General features: G+C 36.4%; 1 protein-coding gene across 1 annotated transcript; it reads left to right on the plus strand.

Annotated features, from left to right (window-relative positions):
* The first annotated feature begins 4,053 nt into the window (after positions 1 to 4,053).
* Positions 4,054 to 20,067, plus strand: LOC123553157 (poly [ADP-ribose] polymerase tankyrase-2-like). Its single transcript, XM_045342902.2, has 6 exons — positions 4,054 to 4,135; positions 5,902 to 6,026; positions 6,419 to 6,553; positions 9,422 to 9,533; positions 11,532 to 11,642; positions 12,687 to 20,067. The coding sequence occupies exons 1-6, from the start codon at positions 4,085 to 4,087 to the stop codon at positions 12,783 to 12,785; spliced, it is 633 nt and encodes a 210-aa protein (XP_045198837.2). The 5' UTR covers positions 4,054 to 4,084; the 3' UTR covers positions 12,786 to 20,067.
* Positions 20,068 to 20,570: the final 503 nt, after the last annotated feature.

A 20,570-nucleotide genomic window follows, 5' to 3' on the forward strand; every position in this document is an offset into this window, starting at 1 on the left:
GGATTTACCTGTATTGGAAAATAAACAGTATCGATTGTATTGAGGTAAACTGCCACATTATCAAAGTTTATTAGTATATCAATGCATTTTAAACGTGCATAACTGTTAGTTTTATTGCGAGGGATGACGCAAAATAATCGTAAATCTCATGGCATAATGCAACATATAACAGAGAGATATTACAATTTTAAATTTTAAACAAGTTTAAGAATTACATTTTAATTTCATTTTAATGTACCTGACTGAAAACGGGTAGGTATTTTCTTACACTAAAATTCTAGTTTGCTTTATTTCTCACGGGAAAGTATACTTTAGAAACAGTAAAGAGTCAAATTTGCTCTAACAAAAAAACAAATCATCGATTAAACAACGTGGTAACATCGTTCATTTACATATAAAATCATCTCAGACATTTTTGAGCGATGTATTTTGTAAAATTTGCATTTTATATACACGGCATAAATTGCAACATAAAATACAAATGCGTTTACGCCTGGTAAAATACCTAGACTTTGTTTAATAATAATAGAACTGCCTGTTTGCTTTAAATATAGCATATAGGCCCTATTACCTAATTAAGTTTTATTTTTTTATACCTTATGTTAGGGACACGTTCTATTTGACGAGACAAAACGTTTCTCATCCATTTATAAGCAGTGTTGTTTCTAATCATTTTGGATTCAATGCATCTGTATGACGGTGGTTAACTTCTTCTCGGACTTTTCAGGAACGAAACAGTATTCCCCCAGGAAGGACTATTTTGAAATTTTATCATAATCTTTTAGACATGTATGCACTTAATACTTGTTTTATTTAGTAATAGAACTGTATTGTATGCCAAATGTAATAGAATGGCGGAAGAGCAGAGTGATATTACTTTTATCCTTCTATCCAATCTACTTTTAACTTCTTGTACAGGCGCGCAGCTGCACATAATACTCGCAGAGAGGAGCGCTGCAGTATAAATAGATAGATAGATAGATAGATAGATAGATAGATATAGAAAAAAAGTACCACGACACCGCGATCATTGGTAGACGGTTCAGCGCCATTTCCAGATTATACTAAGGGATTTTTTTTTATTTGCAATTTCGCCAAAAAGGTGAATTTTATATTTGGAAAGACGAAAAAGATCACATGTGGTAATGTTATTGTCTGTTAAAAATATTTTTCCGAATGAATATTAATGCACATGTATTTCGAAAATAATGCTGGACAGGCAATTTTTTACTCATTTGGCAAATCAAATAGGACAGAAAATTGTGGTGTTGCTTCTCTCAAAAGTGAAGGTCAAAATTTGCAGATCCGACAGCAAAAGCCAATATACCCAATCGGCAATTTGAGTCAGTTTTTTCTCGGCCTCAGTCCCTTAGCCCCGCCCAGTCATGCAAACAGCTGCTAACTCCTGCAAATCAAAAAGTCATGCCCAGGGTCAACACATCCCAGGACGGGATGGAAAAGCTCCTTAAAAACATTGATCAAAGCAAAGCCTCTTGCCCAACTGAACTGTCTCCTAGGTTATTAAAAGAATATTGAACTTAGGAATAGCCCCTGTCCTTACCTACATATTCCAAATCTTCATCAATACTGGTATTGTCCCCAGTTACTGGAAGCATGCAGTCATTGCCCCTGCATATAAAAAGGTCCAAAGTGTAAACTATCTAATTATCGTCCCATATCCCTCACACGTATCGCCTCAAAGTTAATGGAAGATATCCTGGTCTCCAACATCATGTCCTTCTATGATCAGTTTAACATCCTTAGCCCTTACCAACATGGTTTCAGGTCAAAGCACAGCTGTGAAACCCAGCTAATAAGTTTCTCCCAGAACTCAGTGACAACTTAGAACTAGGTCAACAAACAGATATCATAGCCATGGACTTCAGCAAAGCTTTTGATAAGACAAACTAGTCCATGTGTTACCCACAGGTCACTTCTTGGGTCAAGTCTTTCTTTCAGGGTCGCACCCAGCAGGGTGTCGTTGAAGATCACAATTCAGACAATCTCCCCGTCCTCTCTGGTGTCCCTCAAGGCTCGGACCTCGGACCTTGCCCCTTCCTTTCCTTCCCTGCCTGGAAGTGTTAAGGGCAAAGTGAGGCTGTTCGCAGATGATACAATAGTCTATGTTACGGTCAAATCCAACAGTGATGCCCTACAGAAAGACCTTTTAAGCCTCGAAATCTGGGAGTCTGATTGGTCCATAGAATTCAATCCAGACAAGTGTGAAGTCCTAAGAATCAGTCGCAAAAGAAACCCTGTAATCTTCCCTTATAAGCTGCATGACATCGAGTTAAAATCGGCTGATTCTGCCAAATATCTAGGTCTAACCATCAGTAATGACCTACCATGGACGAATCATATCAACAACATAACATCCAAAGCAAAAATCCCCAAGATTCCTCAAACGAAATGTCAAAACCCCAAATAAAAGAGTCAAAGAGGTTGCATATAAAACTTATGTTAGACCCCAGTTTGAGTACTGTTCCACCATATGGCATCCATGGCAAAATTACCTAACCCTCAAAATACAGCAAGTTCAAAGATCTGCAGCAAAAGAAAGATATGTTTATTATGACTACAGTTACACCAGTAGTGTTTCCAAAATGTTAAATGAACTAAACTGGCAAACCCAAGAACAACGCTGCAAAATCAGTGCAGTTCCTATGTTGTACAAGATCCAACAACACCTTGTTTTTTGTTGACCACAGTCACCTTAGAATAACTAGGAACCTGAACTACTTGATACCGTATTCAAAGACACACTATCATGCAAACTCTTTTTCCCCCAGACGTATACGTCTGTGGAACAGTCTCCCTGTGTCTTTGCAAGCTAGTCCCAGCTTAGAAATATTTGCTTGGCAGCTACCATCATTCTATCAATTCTAATTCAACCTCCTGCTTTTACTTTTAACCTGACCAGTAAAATAGTTCTTTTACTTTATCTTTGTGATGCACATAATCTCTGTGTTTTTGCTATTTTTAACAGCTATCCCTGACAACGCGCCTGCTAGTCATAATCGTTAACGATTGCTAAGCAGTAAAACATAGACATAGACATAGACATACACAGGCTTAAATCTTAGATTTAAAGAAACCAGCTTAAAAATCTTCCTCCAACTCTGTTGGTAAAATGACTTTATTTGATCAGGTGTAGGCGTAACATTGTCACCAACAGAAATTCTGTGCATTAATTCACACAGAATCCGGTGAATTGGTCTAGCTATATAAGTCGCCCCCTTAAAGCAAAAAGGTATCAAGTGCTGATAATTAAAGAAGGCTTTAAAGAAGGCTATTGTCCCTTTTTGCATTAAGGGGACGAATTATGGCAGAGAGAAAATTTCCAATGTTTATTATAAGAAAAAAAAAGATAAATATTCACGTGTTGCTGTTGAATTTTACCATCGTATACAATGTTTATTATGGAATATACTGTAGTAAAATACTACAGACTCTACCGAGGATCGAACCTCGGACCTCGTGATAATACACCTGCCTTGTTTTTAACCTGTTCTTAACCATTCTCCTTCTTCGTTTGACTATATGGAAGATAGATAGATAGATAGATAGATAGATAGATAGATAGATAGATCTGTAGGCGGACACTCTAACCACGTCGCTAAAGGGTAAACCCCATAGCAAGGCTGATGGAAGTGGCCTTATATATCTACAACCACTACACTCCTCCCCTCTCTAACATTATAAGGACCAGGCATCAACTGAACCTCCTATCAGTTTCTAGCATGAGGTATCAACTGAACCTCCAAACAGTTTCTAGCCCGAGGCATCTTCTGAACCTACTATCCGAGTTTCTAGCCTCATCCAAATGCACGAATCCGTCAAACATCCTCGTCGCCATTGTAGTAAAATACTACAGACTCTACCGAGGATCGAATCCAGGACCTCGTGATCTGTAGGCGGACACTCTAACCACGTCGCTAAAGGGTGTACCCAACAGCAAGGCTGTTGGAATTGGCCTTATATATCTACATGTACAACCACTACACTTCTATTTAGGTCTTACGGCACGTCGGTAATTATTACGGTTTTAGACGGAGTTTATCACTGCCGAACAACAACAACAAAAATGGCAGCGTCCATGTCGGTTGCTATCGCCGCTGCCAACGGAGATTTACGGGTAAAATATGTCTAAGAGACACTTATCCAAGTTTTATCTTTTTAAGTTTTCAAAAACAATATATCTTGTGCAAAAGATTTCTTATGCAAATAATAAAAACGTTGAAATCTCACCGAAATTGTAAAGCTAAAGTAATCAACATGATCTAGTCGAGCACCTGTTTTATTCGTAACTATTTTTCGTACCTGTACATAATTTGTTGCATATGATGGTTACAGCACTCTAAATACTAAATTTTGGTAGATGGCTTAGCTCCCTGGTTTTCCAATCTAGGGTTCTGTCCCCGACAGATGCCTCAGCCCAGGATCTTTCATAAAGGCTTTTCAGTGTTTCCCACCCAAAGTTATAGAAGAAATCGCCGTGATGTCACACAGTAACATCTGTTTATCTGCTGGTGGGCAAAACAAATGTTTTTGCATCATTTGTGTATTGGATCAGAATTTTTAATAACTTTTTTGCTAATTTAAAATATCTTTTTTAAATGAATAATGATTTAAATGTCATACAATTTTAATAGCGGCGTAGTCATGGTCAAAACTTTTAGAAAAACACTGTAAGTTAAGCATTCATAATTCATCCATTTTATTTCAAAATTATGATTAAAAGCAATTTAATCAATTTTTTTATTCAGCGCCTACATATAATATTCAGAGTTTTGAAGGAGTGTAGTTATTTGAAGAAGAAGAAGAAGAATTAATAAATTGCTTGTTTTATAACCTTTCCATTGATCAAAAAAATTATTGAAAATTTTAAACGCGGGTTTTAAGAAAGTTTAGGCCATTAGAAAAACATCACTGTTTACAAAAAACATGGACTTTTGGCATCTGCCCACCGGATCACTGTCTTATCAGTTCGAAAAATAGAAAATACAACGGATTTTTATACAAACACGATCTCTCCTATACTGGTCAGAAACCCAGGCAATACTTTAATGTATCAGTGCTCTGCACCGAGCATATTAAAGAACCAATGGGTCTATTAAAAAAGAGCTAGGTCTAGTACCTGTGGTACCTGACATTGTGACACAACACACAACAATGCAATGCGAAATTGCACTTTTGAAAGGCGACAATGTGACAGGATACTGTCATATATACGTTATATATAGTTGGTTAAAAAGGGCTTGCCACTTATTTTGTACTGTTTTTCTGTCTTGCCGACTTAAAATAAAATTTATACTATCGTACAATGTGATCATCATCAGTTGGTTTGTGTTGTTGTGATGTTGCGTCACATTGTTGTTTTGCAATGTAGTATCGCATTGTTGTGCGGTGACCTCAAAGCGTGATAGTCGACATACGACATGGCTCTAACAGGATTCCGAATAGTACAGCATTACTTCCTTCTTTAAATTGTGACATTACTACTTTCTTGTAAGACATAACACAGCGTTACTTTTCTGTACAACAAATAACACAACATTACTTACCAACAACAAATTACACAGTGTTACTTCTTTCTGTAACAGATAACACAGTACTTCCCTCTATAATAGATAACACTTTATTAGCGTAAACACAGTATTGTAAATTTCTCAACAAAAGATAACACAGCATTACTTCTCTCTGTAACAGATACCAAACATTTACTTTCCTCAACAACCAATAACAAGCATTACTTCTTTCTATGACATTACTTCCCTCCGCAATGAATAACACATTATTGCTTTCCCTGACCCCTACTCTTTATCAGATAATACAACATGACTTTCCACTTCTTTCTTGTTTTTCTGAAGGTATAATATTCATCCTTATTTCATACTTCAGGCTGTAGAGAACTTAATTAGTCAAGGAGCAAAAGTGAATGAAAGGTCCAGAGATGGTATGACTCCACTTGGTATTGCTGCATTCTGGGGGTATGCTGATATTGTAGAACTCCTGCTTCATCATGGGTAACTATATGTAACCTCATCTATTCATAGCAGTCATGTGACATTTAAAACTGTTTTACAAGATAACATGCAGTCTTGGTATTATTTCATGTTATTTGAACCAAACTTTCCTTTCATTGTCAGGTGTGGAGATGGTATTCTTGTTAACAGTTTTAATTTTTAAAAGAATGTTCAGAGATTCTTCCATATATAGTAGATTCATAGTAAATTTGTACCACTTTATTCATTTATTTAAAAGAACTATTTAGAGATTTTATTAGTGAACATTTTTGCTGTGAAAGCCTTCACCATTCAATATAGTTTGTATACTATATCACCTGAATATGTGACTACCGTAATCACCATAACAACAAAAGACTGGAAGTTTACATTACAGTATCATTTTATTACAGTGCAGATATTAATTTAGCAAATAAAGGGACACTTTGGACACCATTACATTCAGCATCCTTTCAAGGCCATGGAAAAGTGATCATGAAGTTGATGGAACATAACCCAGATCTAACGTTAAAGGACAATCAAGGAAGGTAAACAGTAATTACATACTAATTTTATTTGTGTTTTTCAGGCCATGCTACTGGTCTCCAGTATGTGCTGTACTGTAGAAATACATGTAGTGTTTATAATAATCATTTTTAAGAATTTTTGGTATTGTGCTGATAGTGTAAATTACAGGAGGCATTCCTACATGTTAAGCTGCCATGGTTCATTGTTTATGCTAAACAAAGTCCCAGTGTACAGAATTTTCTTGTAAATGAGTTTGCCTTGCCTCCGCATTCCAAAATCATTGCTTTGCCTCCACATTACAAAATGATGGTGTACAGGAGCTTGCTTTGCCTCTACATTACAGAACCTTTATGTAAAGGAGCTTGCTTTGCCTCTACATTACAGAACCTTTATGTAAAGGAGCTTGCTTTGCCTCTACATTACAGAACCTTTATGTAAAGGAGCTTGCTTTGCCTCTACATTACAGAACCTTTATGTAAAGGAGCTTGCTTTGCCCCCAAAACACAAAATCATTGTGTTAAGGAGCTTGCTTTGCCTCTACATTACAGAACCTTTATGTAAAGGAGCTTGCTTTGCCTCTACATTACAGAACCTTTGTGTAAAGGAGCTTGCTTTGCCTCTACATTACAGAACCTTTATGTAAAGGAGCTTGCTTTGCCCCCAAAACACAAAATCATTGTGTTAAGGAGCTTGCTTTGCTCTGCATTACAGAACTTTTATGTAAAGGAGCTTGCTTTGCCCCCAAAACACAAAATCATTGTGTTAAGGAGCTTGCTTTGCCTCTGCATAACAGAACCTTTATGTAAAGGAGCTTGCTTTGCCCCCAAAACACAAAATCATTGTGTTAAGGAGCTTGCTTCGCCCCCAAAACACAAAATCATTGTGTTAGGGAGCTTGCTTTGCCTCTGCATTACAGAACCTTTATGTAAAGGAGCTTGCTTTGCCTTCAAAACACAAAATCATTGTGTAAAGGAGCTTGCTTTGTCTTTACATTACAAAATCATTGTGTAAAGAAGCTTGCCTTCTCTCTACATTACAGAACCTTTGTGCAAAGGAGCTTGCTTGCACTGAGTTCACTCTACATTGCAGAACCTTTGTGTAAAAGAGCTTGCTTTGTCTTTACATTACAAAATCATTGTGTAAAGAAGCTTGCCTTCTCTCTACATTACAGAAACTTTGTGTAAATGAGCTTGCCTGCACTGAGTTCACTCTACATTGCAGAACCTTTGTGTAAAGGAGCTTGCTTTGCCTCCGCATTACAAAATCATTGTATAGGAGCTTGCCTTCACTCTACATTACAGAACCTTTGTGTAAAGGAGCTTGCTTTGCCTCCGCATTACAAAATCATTGTATAGGAGCTTGCCTTCACTCTACATTACAGAACCTTTGTGTAAGGAGGTTTCCTCCCCACATAACAATTTCATTGTGTAAAATATAAAACAGTATTTCAGTTATTGCTGATTAAAGCTATAAACTACATGTATCGGTAGCATATAGAAAAAAAAAGTATTGGACCTAGAAAAAATATTTGTGTGAATTCTCACAAAATAATTCCTGTTGACTGAATGAATAATGAATACTTACATATTTATCATGCTCTTAAGTTTGAAGGCAGATGGGTACACAGTAAGTTGTTTTGCTCATTGCTCTCACCGGGTAGACCATTTGGTTTCAGATCAGTAATGTGTTTGGGGACACAATAGTTAATAGGATGTTTGCCTCAAATTGCCTGTGGTCAGTAGGTGTACCAAATTCACTGCTCACTACCTGTAACTTGTTTGGTGATTCAGTCGTCAACAGGAGAATTGCCTGTTGTCGGTACGGGTCCCCTATCGCTTAAAGAGTCAGTAGGTCACAGTGACCTTGATTGTGACTTTGAGACTGAAAATGATTTCCTACTAAAGAACCTTTTTGCCTTCTCCTTTCTATAACTATGTCTCCCCCCACTTCACACTTCGTCACACTTCATTTACGATCAATAGAGAACCATTTGACCTAGAACCTTCAAACTTCATAGGGTGGCAGGGCTTATGGAGTAGGCGACGCCCTATTGCTTTTGGGGTCACTCCGTCAAAGGTCAAGGTCACAGGGGTTTGAACATGGAAAACCATTTCCAACCAATAACTTGAGAACGTCCGGACCCAGAATGTTGAAACTTTATAGGATGATTGGTTCTGTAGAGTAGATCGATTTTTGGATCACTCTGATAAAGGTCAAGTCACAGGGGCCAGAACATGAAAAACCATTTCTGATCAAAAACTTGAGAACCACTTGACCCAGGATGTTGAAACTTCATACCGGTAGAATGATTGGACATGCAGAGTAGATGACCCCTATTGATTTTGGGGTCACTCTATTAAAGGCCCAAGTCATAGGGGCCTGAACATGGAAAACCATTTCAGGTCAGTAATGAATTTGAGAACCACTTGACCCAGAATGTTGAAACTTAATAGGATGATTAGACATGCAGAGTAGATGACCCCTATTGATTTTGGGGTCACTCTATTAAAGGTCAAGGTCGCAGCCAAGGTCGTAGTGAACAGAACATGGAAATTCATTTCCAGTCAGTAACTTGAGAACCACTTGACCCAGAATGTTGAAACTTCAAAGGGTTATAGGACTTACATAGTAGATGACCCCTAATGATTTTGGGTCAGTTTCTCCTGGGCCAAAATAGCTGTGACCTTGTGATTGAAAATGGTTTTGGAATGCTTGAATCTATGTCCTTCAGACTTAATAGGATGATTGTCTGTAATCAGTAGATGACTTGTTGTTTTTAGGTAATTATGTCAAAGAAACATAGTACAAAGTTTCATACCTGGTTGTCTCTGACAGGCTATCATGTGGGTATATTGTGTTATTTCATGTTTTTGTCATATTTTAAACAGAACAGCTACAGATTTTGCCTCTGCTATGGATGCTATATGGCCATTCTTTGCTGCTGCAGGATGTAGAAGAACCACTAAGTCACAGTTAATTGACATGGATATAGTCAAAAAGGTGACTATTATTTTATAGTATGTACGAATATATGAAAGCAGATTAATGGAAAAATTTGATAGGATATTTTTGTATGAGTAAAGCAAGTCGTTACATGGTGTTTTGGTTGCAAAAGGGCAACATATTTACTTACCATTTGCTTATGCCAGTTAGAAGAGAAAGCATTATACAGTGAAACACCGCTCGCTCGAGCATCAATGACTCGAGCACCCGGGCTCGCTCGAGCAATTCATGTGGTCCCGGCCGATTTCCTTATATATTGTTTATGAAATTACCATGGCTGGGTCGAGCATCGATAACTCGATCGCTCGAGCATGACACCTGGCCCCTGTGTATTAGTTTACTCTTTGTTGCTTATGGCAAACTCGAGCAGAGGTGTCAAATTTTTACACATCTTCGGCGGTCAGAATGTATCGGTTAATTTAAAATTTTCGCACCTCATGAGAATTGCATGGTCTATTCCCCAACTATCTTAAATGTTTGTTTGTCGGTATATTTGATCTGATAAAGAGATCAATTATTGATGAAAGGTGGAAGAAAAAATTTATTGATCAAAATTGTTATTAATTATTACTTTTTTCTGCGGGATCGAGAAGATATTATGAGACCTTGATATTTTAATCAACAGTTGTTTGCATGCAAATAAAGGAAATAAGATAGCATTTTAATAAAATTGAGACGATAATTATGAGATCTTAATTTGTGGAAGAAAATTGCGAATTCGGTTACAGTATTTCAAATAAAAAATATCTTAGCTGTTTTTTCACATGTGTCATTTACGATCTATCATAAATAACGTTTGTAATACGTTTTTTTTGAAAATGTCACGAGTGTGTTTATTATTACGCATCACCGTTTCCTCTGCAATGGTCTCGATGATAATTGGTAAAACAAACTATGTTGGTCAATGTTTGGGTCGCTCGAAACCATGGATAACTCGAGCATTTTGCTCATCCCCTTGCGACCTCGAGCGAGCGGTGTTTTACTGTACTTTATTAGAGTGTCTTGCTGTCGTATTAAGGGTATTTATATGGCAGTGAATTTATTCTTCATTAATTTACATATAGAAATGTGAACTTGAAAGTCAGAGGATTGATTTTATAATGTTACAGATTGAAGATTCTTTTAATCTAGAGAATTTATGGGCTGATTATCTAAGCAGACAGTGCTTGATTGCACATTTGTTAGAATAATTTATACTGTTGGTAGGTTTTTTTCATAATGATTCAATTAATTAAGAAATAATTTATAGCAAAAGAGTGCTTTAACACTATTTATGCACGATGGGCGGTTATATGTCGGGTGTAATAATTTAAAATTATTTGTATGACGTATTACCGCCCGAGTGTATAAATAGTGTTAAAACACGGTTTTGCTATAAATTATTTCAATTCTAATATGCCGTTAATCTAAAACAGTAGATAAGATATAGTAGCGCTCTTTCTTGGTTGTAAAAAAATCTTTGACATCACCGCATGTTAACTTGACGTCAATTTAGCGTGTGATTTAAGAGATACAAGCATGTTAGAATTAATTGTAATACATTCATAATGATTCAATTAATTGATTGTAATACATTCATAATGATTCAATTAATTAATTATAATACATTCATAATGATTCAATTAATTAATTGTAATACATTCATAATGACTCAATTAATTAATTGTAATACAAAAGACAATTTTTATCATGGACAGATGCAAATATTTTGTTTATTCTGGTTAGTAAAATGCCCTGTATTTCACATTGCAAGTTATTAACTTATTATTGTAAAAAAATATACAAGTATGTAATCTTGATTAATCAAAACAGCCGTCAGGTACAGCTGACAGATGATTTATTATTCTTCCATCAATGCAGACAGAGGTAGAGTTATCATATCATAGTTAATTAAATGCTTCTGTCTTTCTGACCCATCGGTCTGTTGAAAACAGACAAACTGAGGATGGCTGGAATGAAGTTCGACTGTATTTCAATATTTTCTTACACCTACAGGTTACAGCTCCTGATCCTACCATACCAAAATCAGAATATGCTCATTTCTCCAGACCAGGCTCAGCATACGTAATGAAACCACAGCAGATGAATTATTCAGATTCTAGAATGGTAAGTGACCTGCTATTCAAAGATTTCCATTGAATTGATTAGCATTGCTTTATAAGGTATTTTAGCTTACCTGAGCTGTTGGTGAGCTTTTAGTCATCTGTCCACCAGTATGCTGTTTTGTCAAAGAAGTTTTCCTCCTACACTACCAAAGCAATTTTAACCAAATTTTAAAGGAATGTTTCTTGGTTCAGGTCATCCATGCAACATTTTGGGTGCAATGTTGGAAATAGTAAGAAAAATCTTTAAAAATCTAATTATCAAAAACTCTTATAATGTGTATGGGTATAATATGTCAGCCAAGTCATAATATTTTGTTTAGGTTTGATTACCTTCAGGATAAGCCCAGTCACTCTTGTGTTTTGGCCTTTGAATTACTTGAAATTGTGAAAATTGACAATATCCCATTAAAATTCCGGAGCAGTTCTTATCCAGCGTTCACCTAACTTAGCCTGAATGTTTATAGATATACATGTATTGTCTTGACCAAATTTGATAACCAGCTGGATAGTCTTTGTTGCTCTGGAGTTGAGGCCCTTGAATTAGCCAAAATTGAGAAAACTTGCAACTAGTTTCTGACCAATTCTGAATGCTGAATGCCTTGACCAAAACATAATAGGATAATTTCCTGTGGTCTGTAGATGATCCCTATTATTTTTGGGGGCTAGTAGGTTAAAGGTCAAGGTCAAAATGACATTTAAGAGCAATTCCATTTAGGACCTTAAGGACCTGTTGGCCTGCAGTTGTCAAACTTGCTATGATGGTTATTTGTAGTTAGTAGATGATCCCTTTTGTTGAAGGGGTTACTAGGTCAAAGTTCAAGGTCACTGCACTTGAAATTACATATGCGGTTTCTTCAGGCTATAAACGGCTAATGTTACCTTAATATTCAAACGTAAATAATTTCATCAGCTAGCACATAGGTTGCTGATTATTCATGGCATGATTAACATTTCTGTATGTCAGGTCCAAGCTTTATTCTGTGTTGTTCACCATAATTTTTGGTTTGTTGGTTAGAAACTCCTACACAATTTTTCCTTTTTCCAGGCGTTGGCCTCCCAGACAGGTGATGTACTAGCTGGTATATCAGAAGAGAATGAACCACAACAGTATATGCCAATGTTTAACAGTGTCTGGAATAACTGATGACTTGTTGGACCAGTGATCTCGTGCAATCTCCCATACATTCCATCATTACACGTGGTAGTTGTTGCTGTTCTAAACAGTGTTAAGGATTAGTATGTTTAAGTGTTACATTAGAAACAGGATTTACATTCCAAAACAGCATTAATCTCAGGTTGTATTATGGCCTTTTGGCTGCATCTAGGTCTACTGACAAATTTATTGTTGCAGTTGCCTAAAACTTCTACAGTTTCTTAATCAGTCCAATGTAAGTAGCTTGCTTTTAAAAAAGTTAGAAATGACTAGATCAAGACAAGATAGAAAGGAACTTGTTTTCCGTGAAAAAAGTTAAAACTTTCACTACTTCAGACAGAAGAGGACACTTTACATGAAATAGATTGAATTAATTAAGCAATAGTGAGTCAGTGAATGTAAAGTTAGGTCTAGGTCATGTTATTGAATGTACAATAAAATTAATGTTAGTCCTTAGAAAACATGTAAATGTTTATTTGATATACATGTTGATTATTCATTATCCACATCAGTTGTTATTAATATTTCTTTTTTGAATATTTTTATTATATTTATTTTATATCAATATCTAATTGATTTTTGCTGTTTGTTTTTTTTACCTTAGAACTAATTTTGGATTAAACTAAACAATGTATAAATTTGAAAACCTGCCAAAAGCTGAACTGAATTATGCTATGTAAAGATGTTGGCTTTTGATGGGAACAGAACAACTGTTGGGTAGCATGAATGTTTGTAGATGTTCAGAAGTCTTGAAGTGTACACTTTTCCATGTTAAAGCAGCATTCCTTGAGATATCCATTAAAATCATTATTATTTAAGTTTACTGTAGTTTTTAAGAACTGTTGAGTGTCTTCTTTTTCCTTCTCATCACGATTGTTAGATCTGTAACTTAGTAAACAGCTGTTCCACACATTTCACAGACAAACAAAGTATTTTTCAAAAAAGACATTGCCTAGATGTACATATATATATCCTTCCTAAGGCAGCCACAGAGGACACCAAATTAACTCTTTGTGAATAGACAGCTGGTCCAGCACCAAACTGTTAGCAAAGCCAACTATCCTGGGAAGACCAAGCACTGGCCACTTTGTAAGGATGAATGACACTCAAAGAGCATCTCAGAAATTCCATTGCTTGGGGTGGGATTTGAACCTCAGGCCTCTTGATAAATAGTCAGGTGTGTTACCACTAGACCACTGCACCTATACTGGCTGAATCACATTTTAAATTTTTTATTATACACAATGATTAGCTTGTAAAAATGCTTCATCTTTTTAAATAAAAATTACATCAGTCTTGAGGCAAGCTGCTTTGACAAATATGTATCGTCATAATTGTGAGAATTCATGTCTAGTCATAGACAAGTTGGTTGTAGTTTAGAGATTATTTTTACATCTGAGTAAAATGCAAGATGTTTTTATAATCATACTGATGTATTTTGTGCCCCAAGGTGTCATAGACCTGAGAGGTACATAGTGTTTGAACTGTTTGTCACACTTTCTTGTGTACTCGACATACTTACAGTTTCTGCTTCTTCGTATACCCCCAAAGGGAGCATATTTTGTTATGACGCCGGTGTCTGTCTGTCCATCAGTTAGCAATTTCGTGTCTGCTCTTTAACTCTTGAACCCCTTGAATGATTTCGAAGAAATTTGACACAAATGTTCACCACATTGAGACAACGAGCACAGCGCATGTTTAAAATGGCTTGCTTCAAGGTCAAGGTCACACTTAGGGTTCAAAGGTCATATTGCTTTGTTAAGTGTCCGCTAGGTAACTCTTGAACTGCTTGAAGGATTTTAAAGAAACTTAGCACTAATGTTCACCAAATCGAGATGATGTGCAGAGCACATGTTTCAGATGGCTGGCTTCAAGGTCACGCTAAGGGTCAAAGATCATACCTTCATGCATATATTGCTCCGCATTGCGGTGCTCTTGCTGAAACTTATTTTTTTTGTCAAGCTGTTTCAGGGGTGTTATGATTTACAATGTTGACGTCTTATATGATGCTTGGAGTCACTTCCTGTAGATTATAAGATTCTTTCACTGGTTGTAGGTGCAGATGGTAATATCCGGCCCGAGGGTAACTGTTTAGGCGGTAACGAGGTTCCTACCGAGTTACTGCCTAAACAGTTTACCCTAGAGCCGGATATTTCCATCTGCACCTATAACAAGTGACAGCAATCTGACTAAAGTACTTGATCTTCTAAACGAAGATCTGAGAACGACCCATTCACATACGTCTTCTGTATATTTTGGATTTCCAGTATTACTATTTTTATTTTAACCAATCAGACGACTTGTTCGAATACCAAAGAGTAAGAAAAATATGCAGTTATTTCAGGGCTCGAACCCAGGACCCCTCGCTTACAAAGCAAGTAGTCTACCGACTGAGCTAACCGGCCATCTGAGACAATACGACAAAAGAATTGTAAATATCAAAAGTCAAGGCTACAGGTAGATTTACAAAATGTTTTAAGCTAAGCTCTAATTGGCTAGCGAAAGGGTCGTCAGAACGAGGCCATGAATAGGTCGTTCTCAGATCCTATGCGTAGCGTAATAGGATATGTACTTTAGTCAGATTGAAGTGACAGAATCTTTTTCTTGCATACCGATTTCAGGAAATAATAATGAAAATAAAATCAATCAAACGGCTTTCTTTTTAGAACTATTTCTTATTGCAGTGTATTTAAACAAAGCGCGGGAAACCAATGTCTGTAAACAGGAAAGACGTCATGACGTTTCAAAACAAATAACAATGTTTAGTTCCGGTTTTGTTTTATCAGTTGCAGCGTAACATTATGAATTTATGATAAAATAACGTGTTTTGAATCGAGAAATATACTATCAGGAACAAATAGGAACTGTCAAGGTATTGATTTTTTATTCCGTTTTTATACGCCCGTTTGAAAAACGGGACGTATTATGGGAACGCCCCTGGTGGGCGGGCGGGCGGCATCCACAGACTTTGTCCGGAGCATATCTTCTACATGCATGAAGGGATTTTGATGAAACTTGGCACAGTTGTTCACCATCATGAGACGGAGTGTCATGCGCAAAAACCAGGTCCCTAGGTCTAAGGTCAAGGTCACACTTAGAGGTCAAAGGTCAAATTCAAGAATGACTTTGTCCGGAGCAAATCTTCTTCATGCATGGAGGGATTTTGATAAAAGTTGGCACGATTGTTCATCATCATGAGACGGAGTGTCATGCACATGAACCAGGTCCCTAGGTCTAAGGTCAAGGTCACACTTAGAGGTCAAAGGATACAAGAAAGAAAACTTTGTCCGGAGCATATCTTCTTCATGCATGGAGGGATTTTGATATAACTTGGCACAAATGTTCACCACCACGAGGCGGAGTGTCATGCGCAAGAACCAGGTCCCTAGGTCTAAGGTCAAGGTCACACTTAAAAGGTCAAAGGATACAAGAATAAAAACCTTGTCCGGAGCATTTCTTCTTCATGCATAGAGGGATTTTGATATAACTTTGCACAAATGTTCACCACTATGAGGCAGAGTGTCATGCGCAAGAACCAGGTCCCTAGGTCAAAGGTCAAGGTCACACTTAGAGGCCAAAGGTCAGATACAAGAATGACTTTGTTCGAAGCATTTCTTCTTCATGCATGAAGGGATTTTGATGTAACTTGGCACAATTATACACCATCATGAGACAAAGTGTTATGCGCAGTTCCCTTCTTTAGAATTACTTCCCTTTGTTGTTACTATAAATAGCTTATATTGTAACTTTTTCATTACTAGTCGTAGGGAAAAATCGAGACCACTTTTCTGTAGTACAACATGCATGCTACATCCAATTATGAGGTGTATTTTGACCAATCTCTACCTGGTAAAGATTTTTGTGTGGACTTACAATTTTTTTTTTGGATTTTTTTTTTTTTTTTTTTTTTTTTTTTTAAAGATTATCTTCCCTTAGTTGTTACTATAAATAACTTATATTGTAACTTTTTTATAATTGACCGTAGGGAAAAAACAAGACCACTTTTCTGTGGTACAACATAGATGTTACTTTCAAATTTTAGGTGTATTTTAAGGTATCTCTACCTGGTAAGGAGTTTTTTTGTGGACTTAGAAAAACAAATGACTTACAATGATTACTAAACAACCACAAAATTAAAATTCCATTTGCAAATACAGGTGCTAGAGTAAAGAAATTTGCTGTGATGGGGGTATATTGTGACATTCTGGCACTCTTGTTTTAAATAAATTTAAATTACTACAAATCTTCTACATACATGTAGTTCGTAATACGTCATTTACAGCACGAGAGTCATCTTACACCCCGGGGTGTAAGATGGATTTTTCCAGCACTGGTAAAAATACCGGAAATCCCCATCTGGTGTGCAAGAAATGTATTGGTTGAGTAATTGCTATATTTGTTGTTTTAGTCATTTTATTAGCTCATCTGATTTTTTGAAAAAAAATGATGAGTTATTGTCATCACTTGAGCGGTTGTCGGCGTCGGCGTTGCCTGGTTAAGTTTTATGTTTAGGTCAGCTTTTCTCCTAAACTATCAAAGCTATTGCTTTGAAACTTGGAATACTTGTTCACCATCATAAGCTGACCCTGTATAGCAAGAAACATAACTCCATCTTGCTTTTTGCAAGATTTATGGCCCCTTTTGTACTTAGAAAATATCAGATTTCTTGGTTAAGTTTTATGTTTAGGTCAACTTTTCTCCTAAACTGTCAAAGCTATTGCTTTGAAACTTGGAATACTTGTTCACCATTATAAGCAGACCCTGTACCTCAAGAAACATAACTCCATCCTGCTTTTTGCAAGATTTATTGCCCCTTTTGGACTTAGAAAATCAGTTTTCTTGGTTAAGTTTTATGTTTAGGTCAGCTTTTATCCTAAACTATCAAAGCTATTGCTTTAAAACTTGCAACACTTGTTCACCATCATAAGTTGACCCTGTACAGCAAGAAACATAACTCCATCCTGCTTTTTGCAAGATTAATGGCCCCTTTTGGACTTAGAAAATATCAGATTTCTTGGTTAAGTTTTATGTTTAGGTCAACCTTTTCTCTTAAACTATCAAAGCTATTGCTTTGAAACTTGCAACACTTGTTCACCATCATAAGCTGACCCTGTACAGCAAGCAACATAACTCCATCCTGCATTTTGCAATAATTATTGCCCCTTTTGGACTTAGAAAATCATTTTCTTGGTTGAGTATTATGTTTAAGTCAACTTTTCTCATAAACTATCAAAGCTTTTGCTTTAAAACTTGCAACCGTTTTTCACCATCATAAGTGGACACTGAACATCAAGAAACATAACTCTATCCTGCTTTTTGCAAGAATGATGGCCCTTTTTAGACTTAGAAAATCATGGGTAGGACAATATTTCTATTACACAAAAAAAATCAGATGAGCGTCAGCACCCGCAAGGCGGTGCTCTTGTTGTACATGTGTTATTTTTATTAACCAGCTATGATAACAATATTATCACAGTAATTTCAAGTAAAATATTTACAAGTCTACAATGCAACAGCAGATGAGCAAAATCCTTAAACCTCTGTGGTTTTACCAAACTCTGATGACTCAATCTTTATGAAACTTGGTCAAAATTTTTGTCTTGATGATATCTAGATCAAGTTCAAAACTTGGTTATGTGGGTTGAAAAACTTGGTGGGTAGGCCAAATCAAAGGAAAATCCTGTTAACACTGTAGAGACCAAAATTTAAGTTTGAAACTCATGAGAATTAATCAGAATGTTTGCCTTGGTGATCTAAAGGTCAAGTTCAAATCTGGATCATATGGGATCAAAAACTAGGTCACCTTGTCAAATGAAAGGAAAAGCTTGTGAACACTAGAGGCCACAGTTGTGACCCAGTCTTTTTGTAACTTGGTCATAATGTTTGCCTTGATGATCTCTAGGGCAGATTCAAAACTGGGTCATGTGGGGTTCAAAAACTAGGTCAGTAGCCTAGATCAGAGGAAACATTATAGAGTCCACGGCTTAAGTTTGAAACTTCTAAGAAGTAGTCAGAATGTTTGTCTAAATGACCTCAAGGTCAAGATAGAAATCTGGGTCATGTAGGGTAAAAAACTAGGTCACCCGGTCAAATCAAAGGAAAAACTTGGTTAACACGCTAGAGGCCACAGTTGTGACCCTATCTTTATGAAACATGGTCAGGATGTTTTTATGATCTCTAGGTCCAGTTTGTGGTATCAAAAACTAGGCCACTGGGCCAGATCAACTGTGATGAGCGATATAGGGCCATCATGACCCTCTTTTTTAGTACCGTATCTAGTTTACTTTGAAGAGCATGTTGTTAACAACCATTGGTAAATGTCTGAATGAAACGGTCGGTTTTGTTTCGAGACATACATGTACCTATGTTAAGCATTGTTGAAGCCTCCATAAACTACACGAAAGCTGCAGGTCAGTACTGCCGCATGCACACAACTACCGACAAGACTGGATGGTGATAGTGTCTTTTTTGGCAACATTGAGTACAATTTACATTATCGTGGGCATAATTTGTTCTTTGGGATGTATTTTGTGGTCGAGTTGAACCACGAAATCCATGCAAATTTATCTCCACGAATGATAAATGATCTCACAGTATGTAGATTTTGATGAAATATCTCACAATTCTAAATTTACGTATTGTCTTTGTTTAGATGAAATGAAATGCATTGTATCATAAGATTTGCGCATAACTAAAGAGATCCAGTGATGATTTTATGTCCAAATATTTTCAGGTGTCAAATTGTAAAAACGGAAGAAATGTCAGTTTTAGCAATGGCGGACATTTTACCATTTTTTGTGGTTAGGTTTACGGTTCCCTATGCCGAATCCAAGTTGTATTCTATGTTTTATGGATAAATGATATTACCATATGCCATGAACTCCAGTTTTTCAAAGGTGCAGAGCTACCTTAATGTACAAGTTTGGCTGTGATCTGCAGGGGCATGATGTCACCTTTAGTCTTTAATAGGAACATTTATAATGACTGTGATATACGTAACCCTGGCTGATACTTTGGATATTTTAGCTGTATCTGTTATTTAAAAGCAGTATATAATTATGTTGTTTATCTACTAAATTGGTGTTTGAAACTATAGGCATAATCAGCCGTTAATAATTAATAACCTATTTATACATATTGCTCAATGAATAATGATTATTTGTGATAGGTGTTTGATGTGTTTTGTTTTTCTATGTTGTACTTGTGTATGGCTAGGATGTGTTCAGATGTTTTTAATATATTCTACTGATCTTGAATAAATTATTACAAAAGATGTTTTGACTCCAATTTTTTGACTCCACTGTCAAAGACCATGGAAAGTACAAGAGATCACAGAGTGATCTTGGCGCCCACCACTGAGCCATTTTTGAATGTTCCAAATTTCAAGACTAGCTCAAGGTTAAAATCAATGTCAAGAGTTCATTTCGGTACACAAAACTGTGCATGTGGTGCATGCATGTGGTTCAAATTTGAAAGCTGTAGCTTGAGAAATGTGAAAGTAGGTCACTAGATCAATTTCAAGGTAAAAGTTCATTTCAGTACACAAAACTATGCATGTGCTTCAAATCTGAAGGCTGTAGCTTGAGAAATGTGAAAGTAGGTACTAGGTAAAATCAAGAACAAATTTCAATTCAGAACACAAAACTATGCATGTGGTCCAAATTTGAAGCCTGTAACTTGAGAAATGTTAAAGTAGGTCACTAGGTCAATCTCAAGGTCAAAGTTCATTTCGGTACACAAAACTATGCATGTGGTCCAAATTTGAAGCCTGACCTT

The sequence above is a fragment of the Mercenaria mercenaria genome, chromosome 4 (assembly GCF_021730395.1).
Source record: "Mercenaria mercenaria strain notata chromosome 4, MADL_Memer_1, whole genome shotgun sequence".
NCBI lineage: Eukaryota > Metazoa > Mollusca > Bivalvia > Venerida > Veneridae > Mercenaria > Mercenaria mercenaria.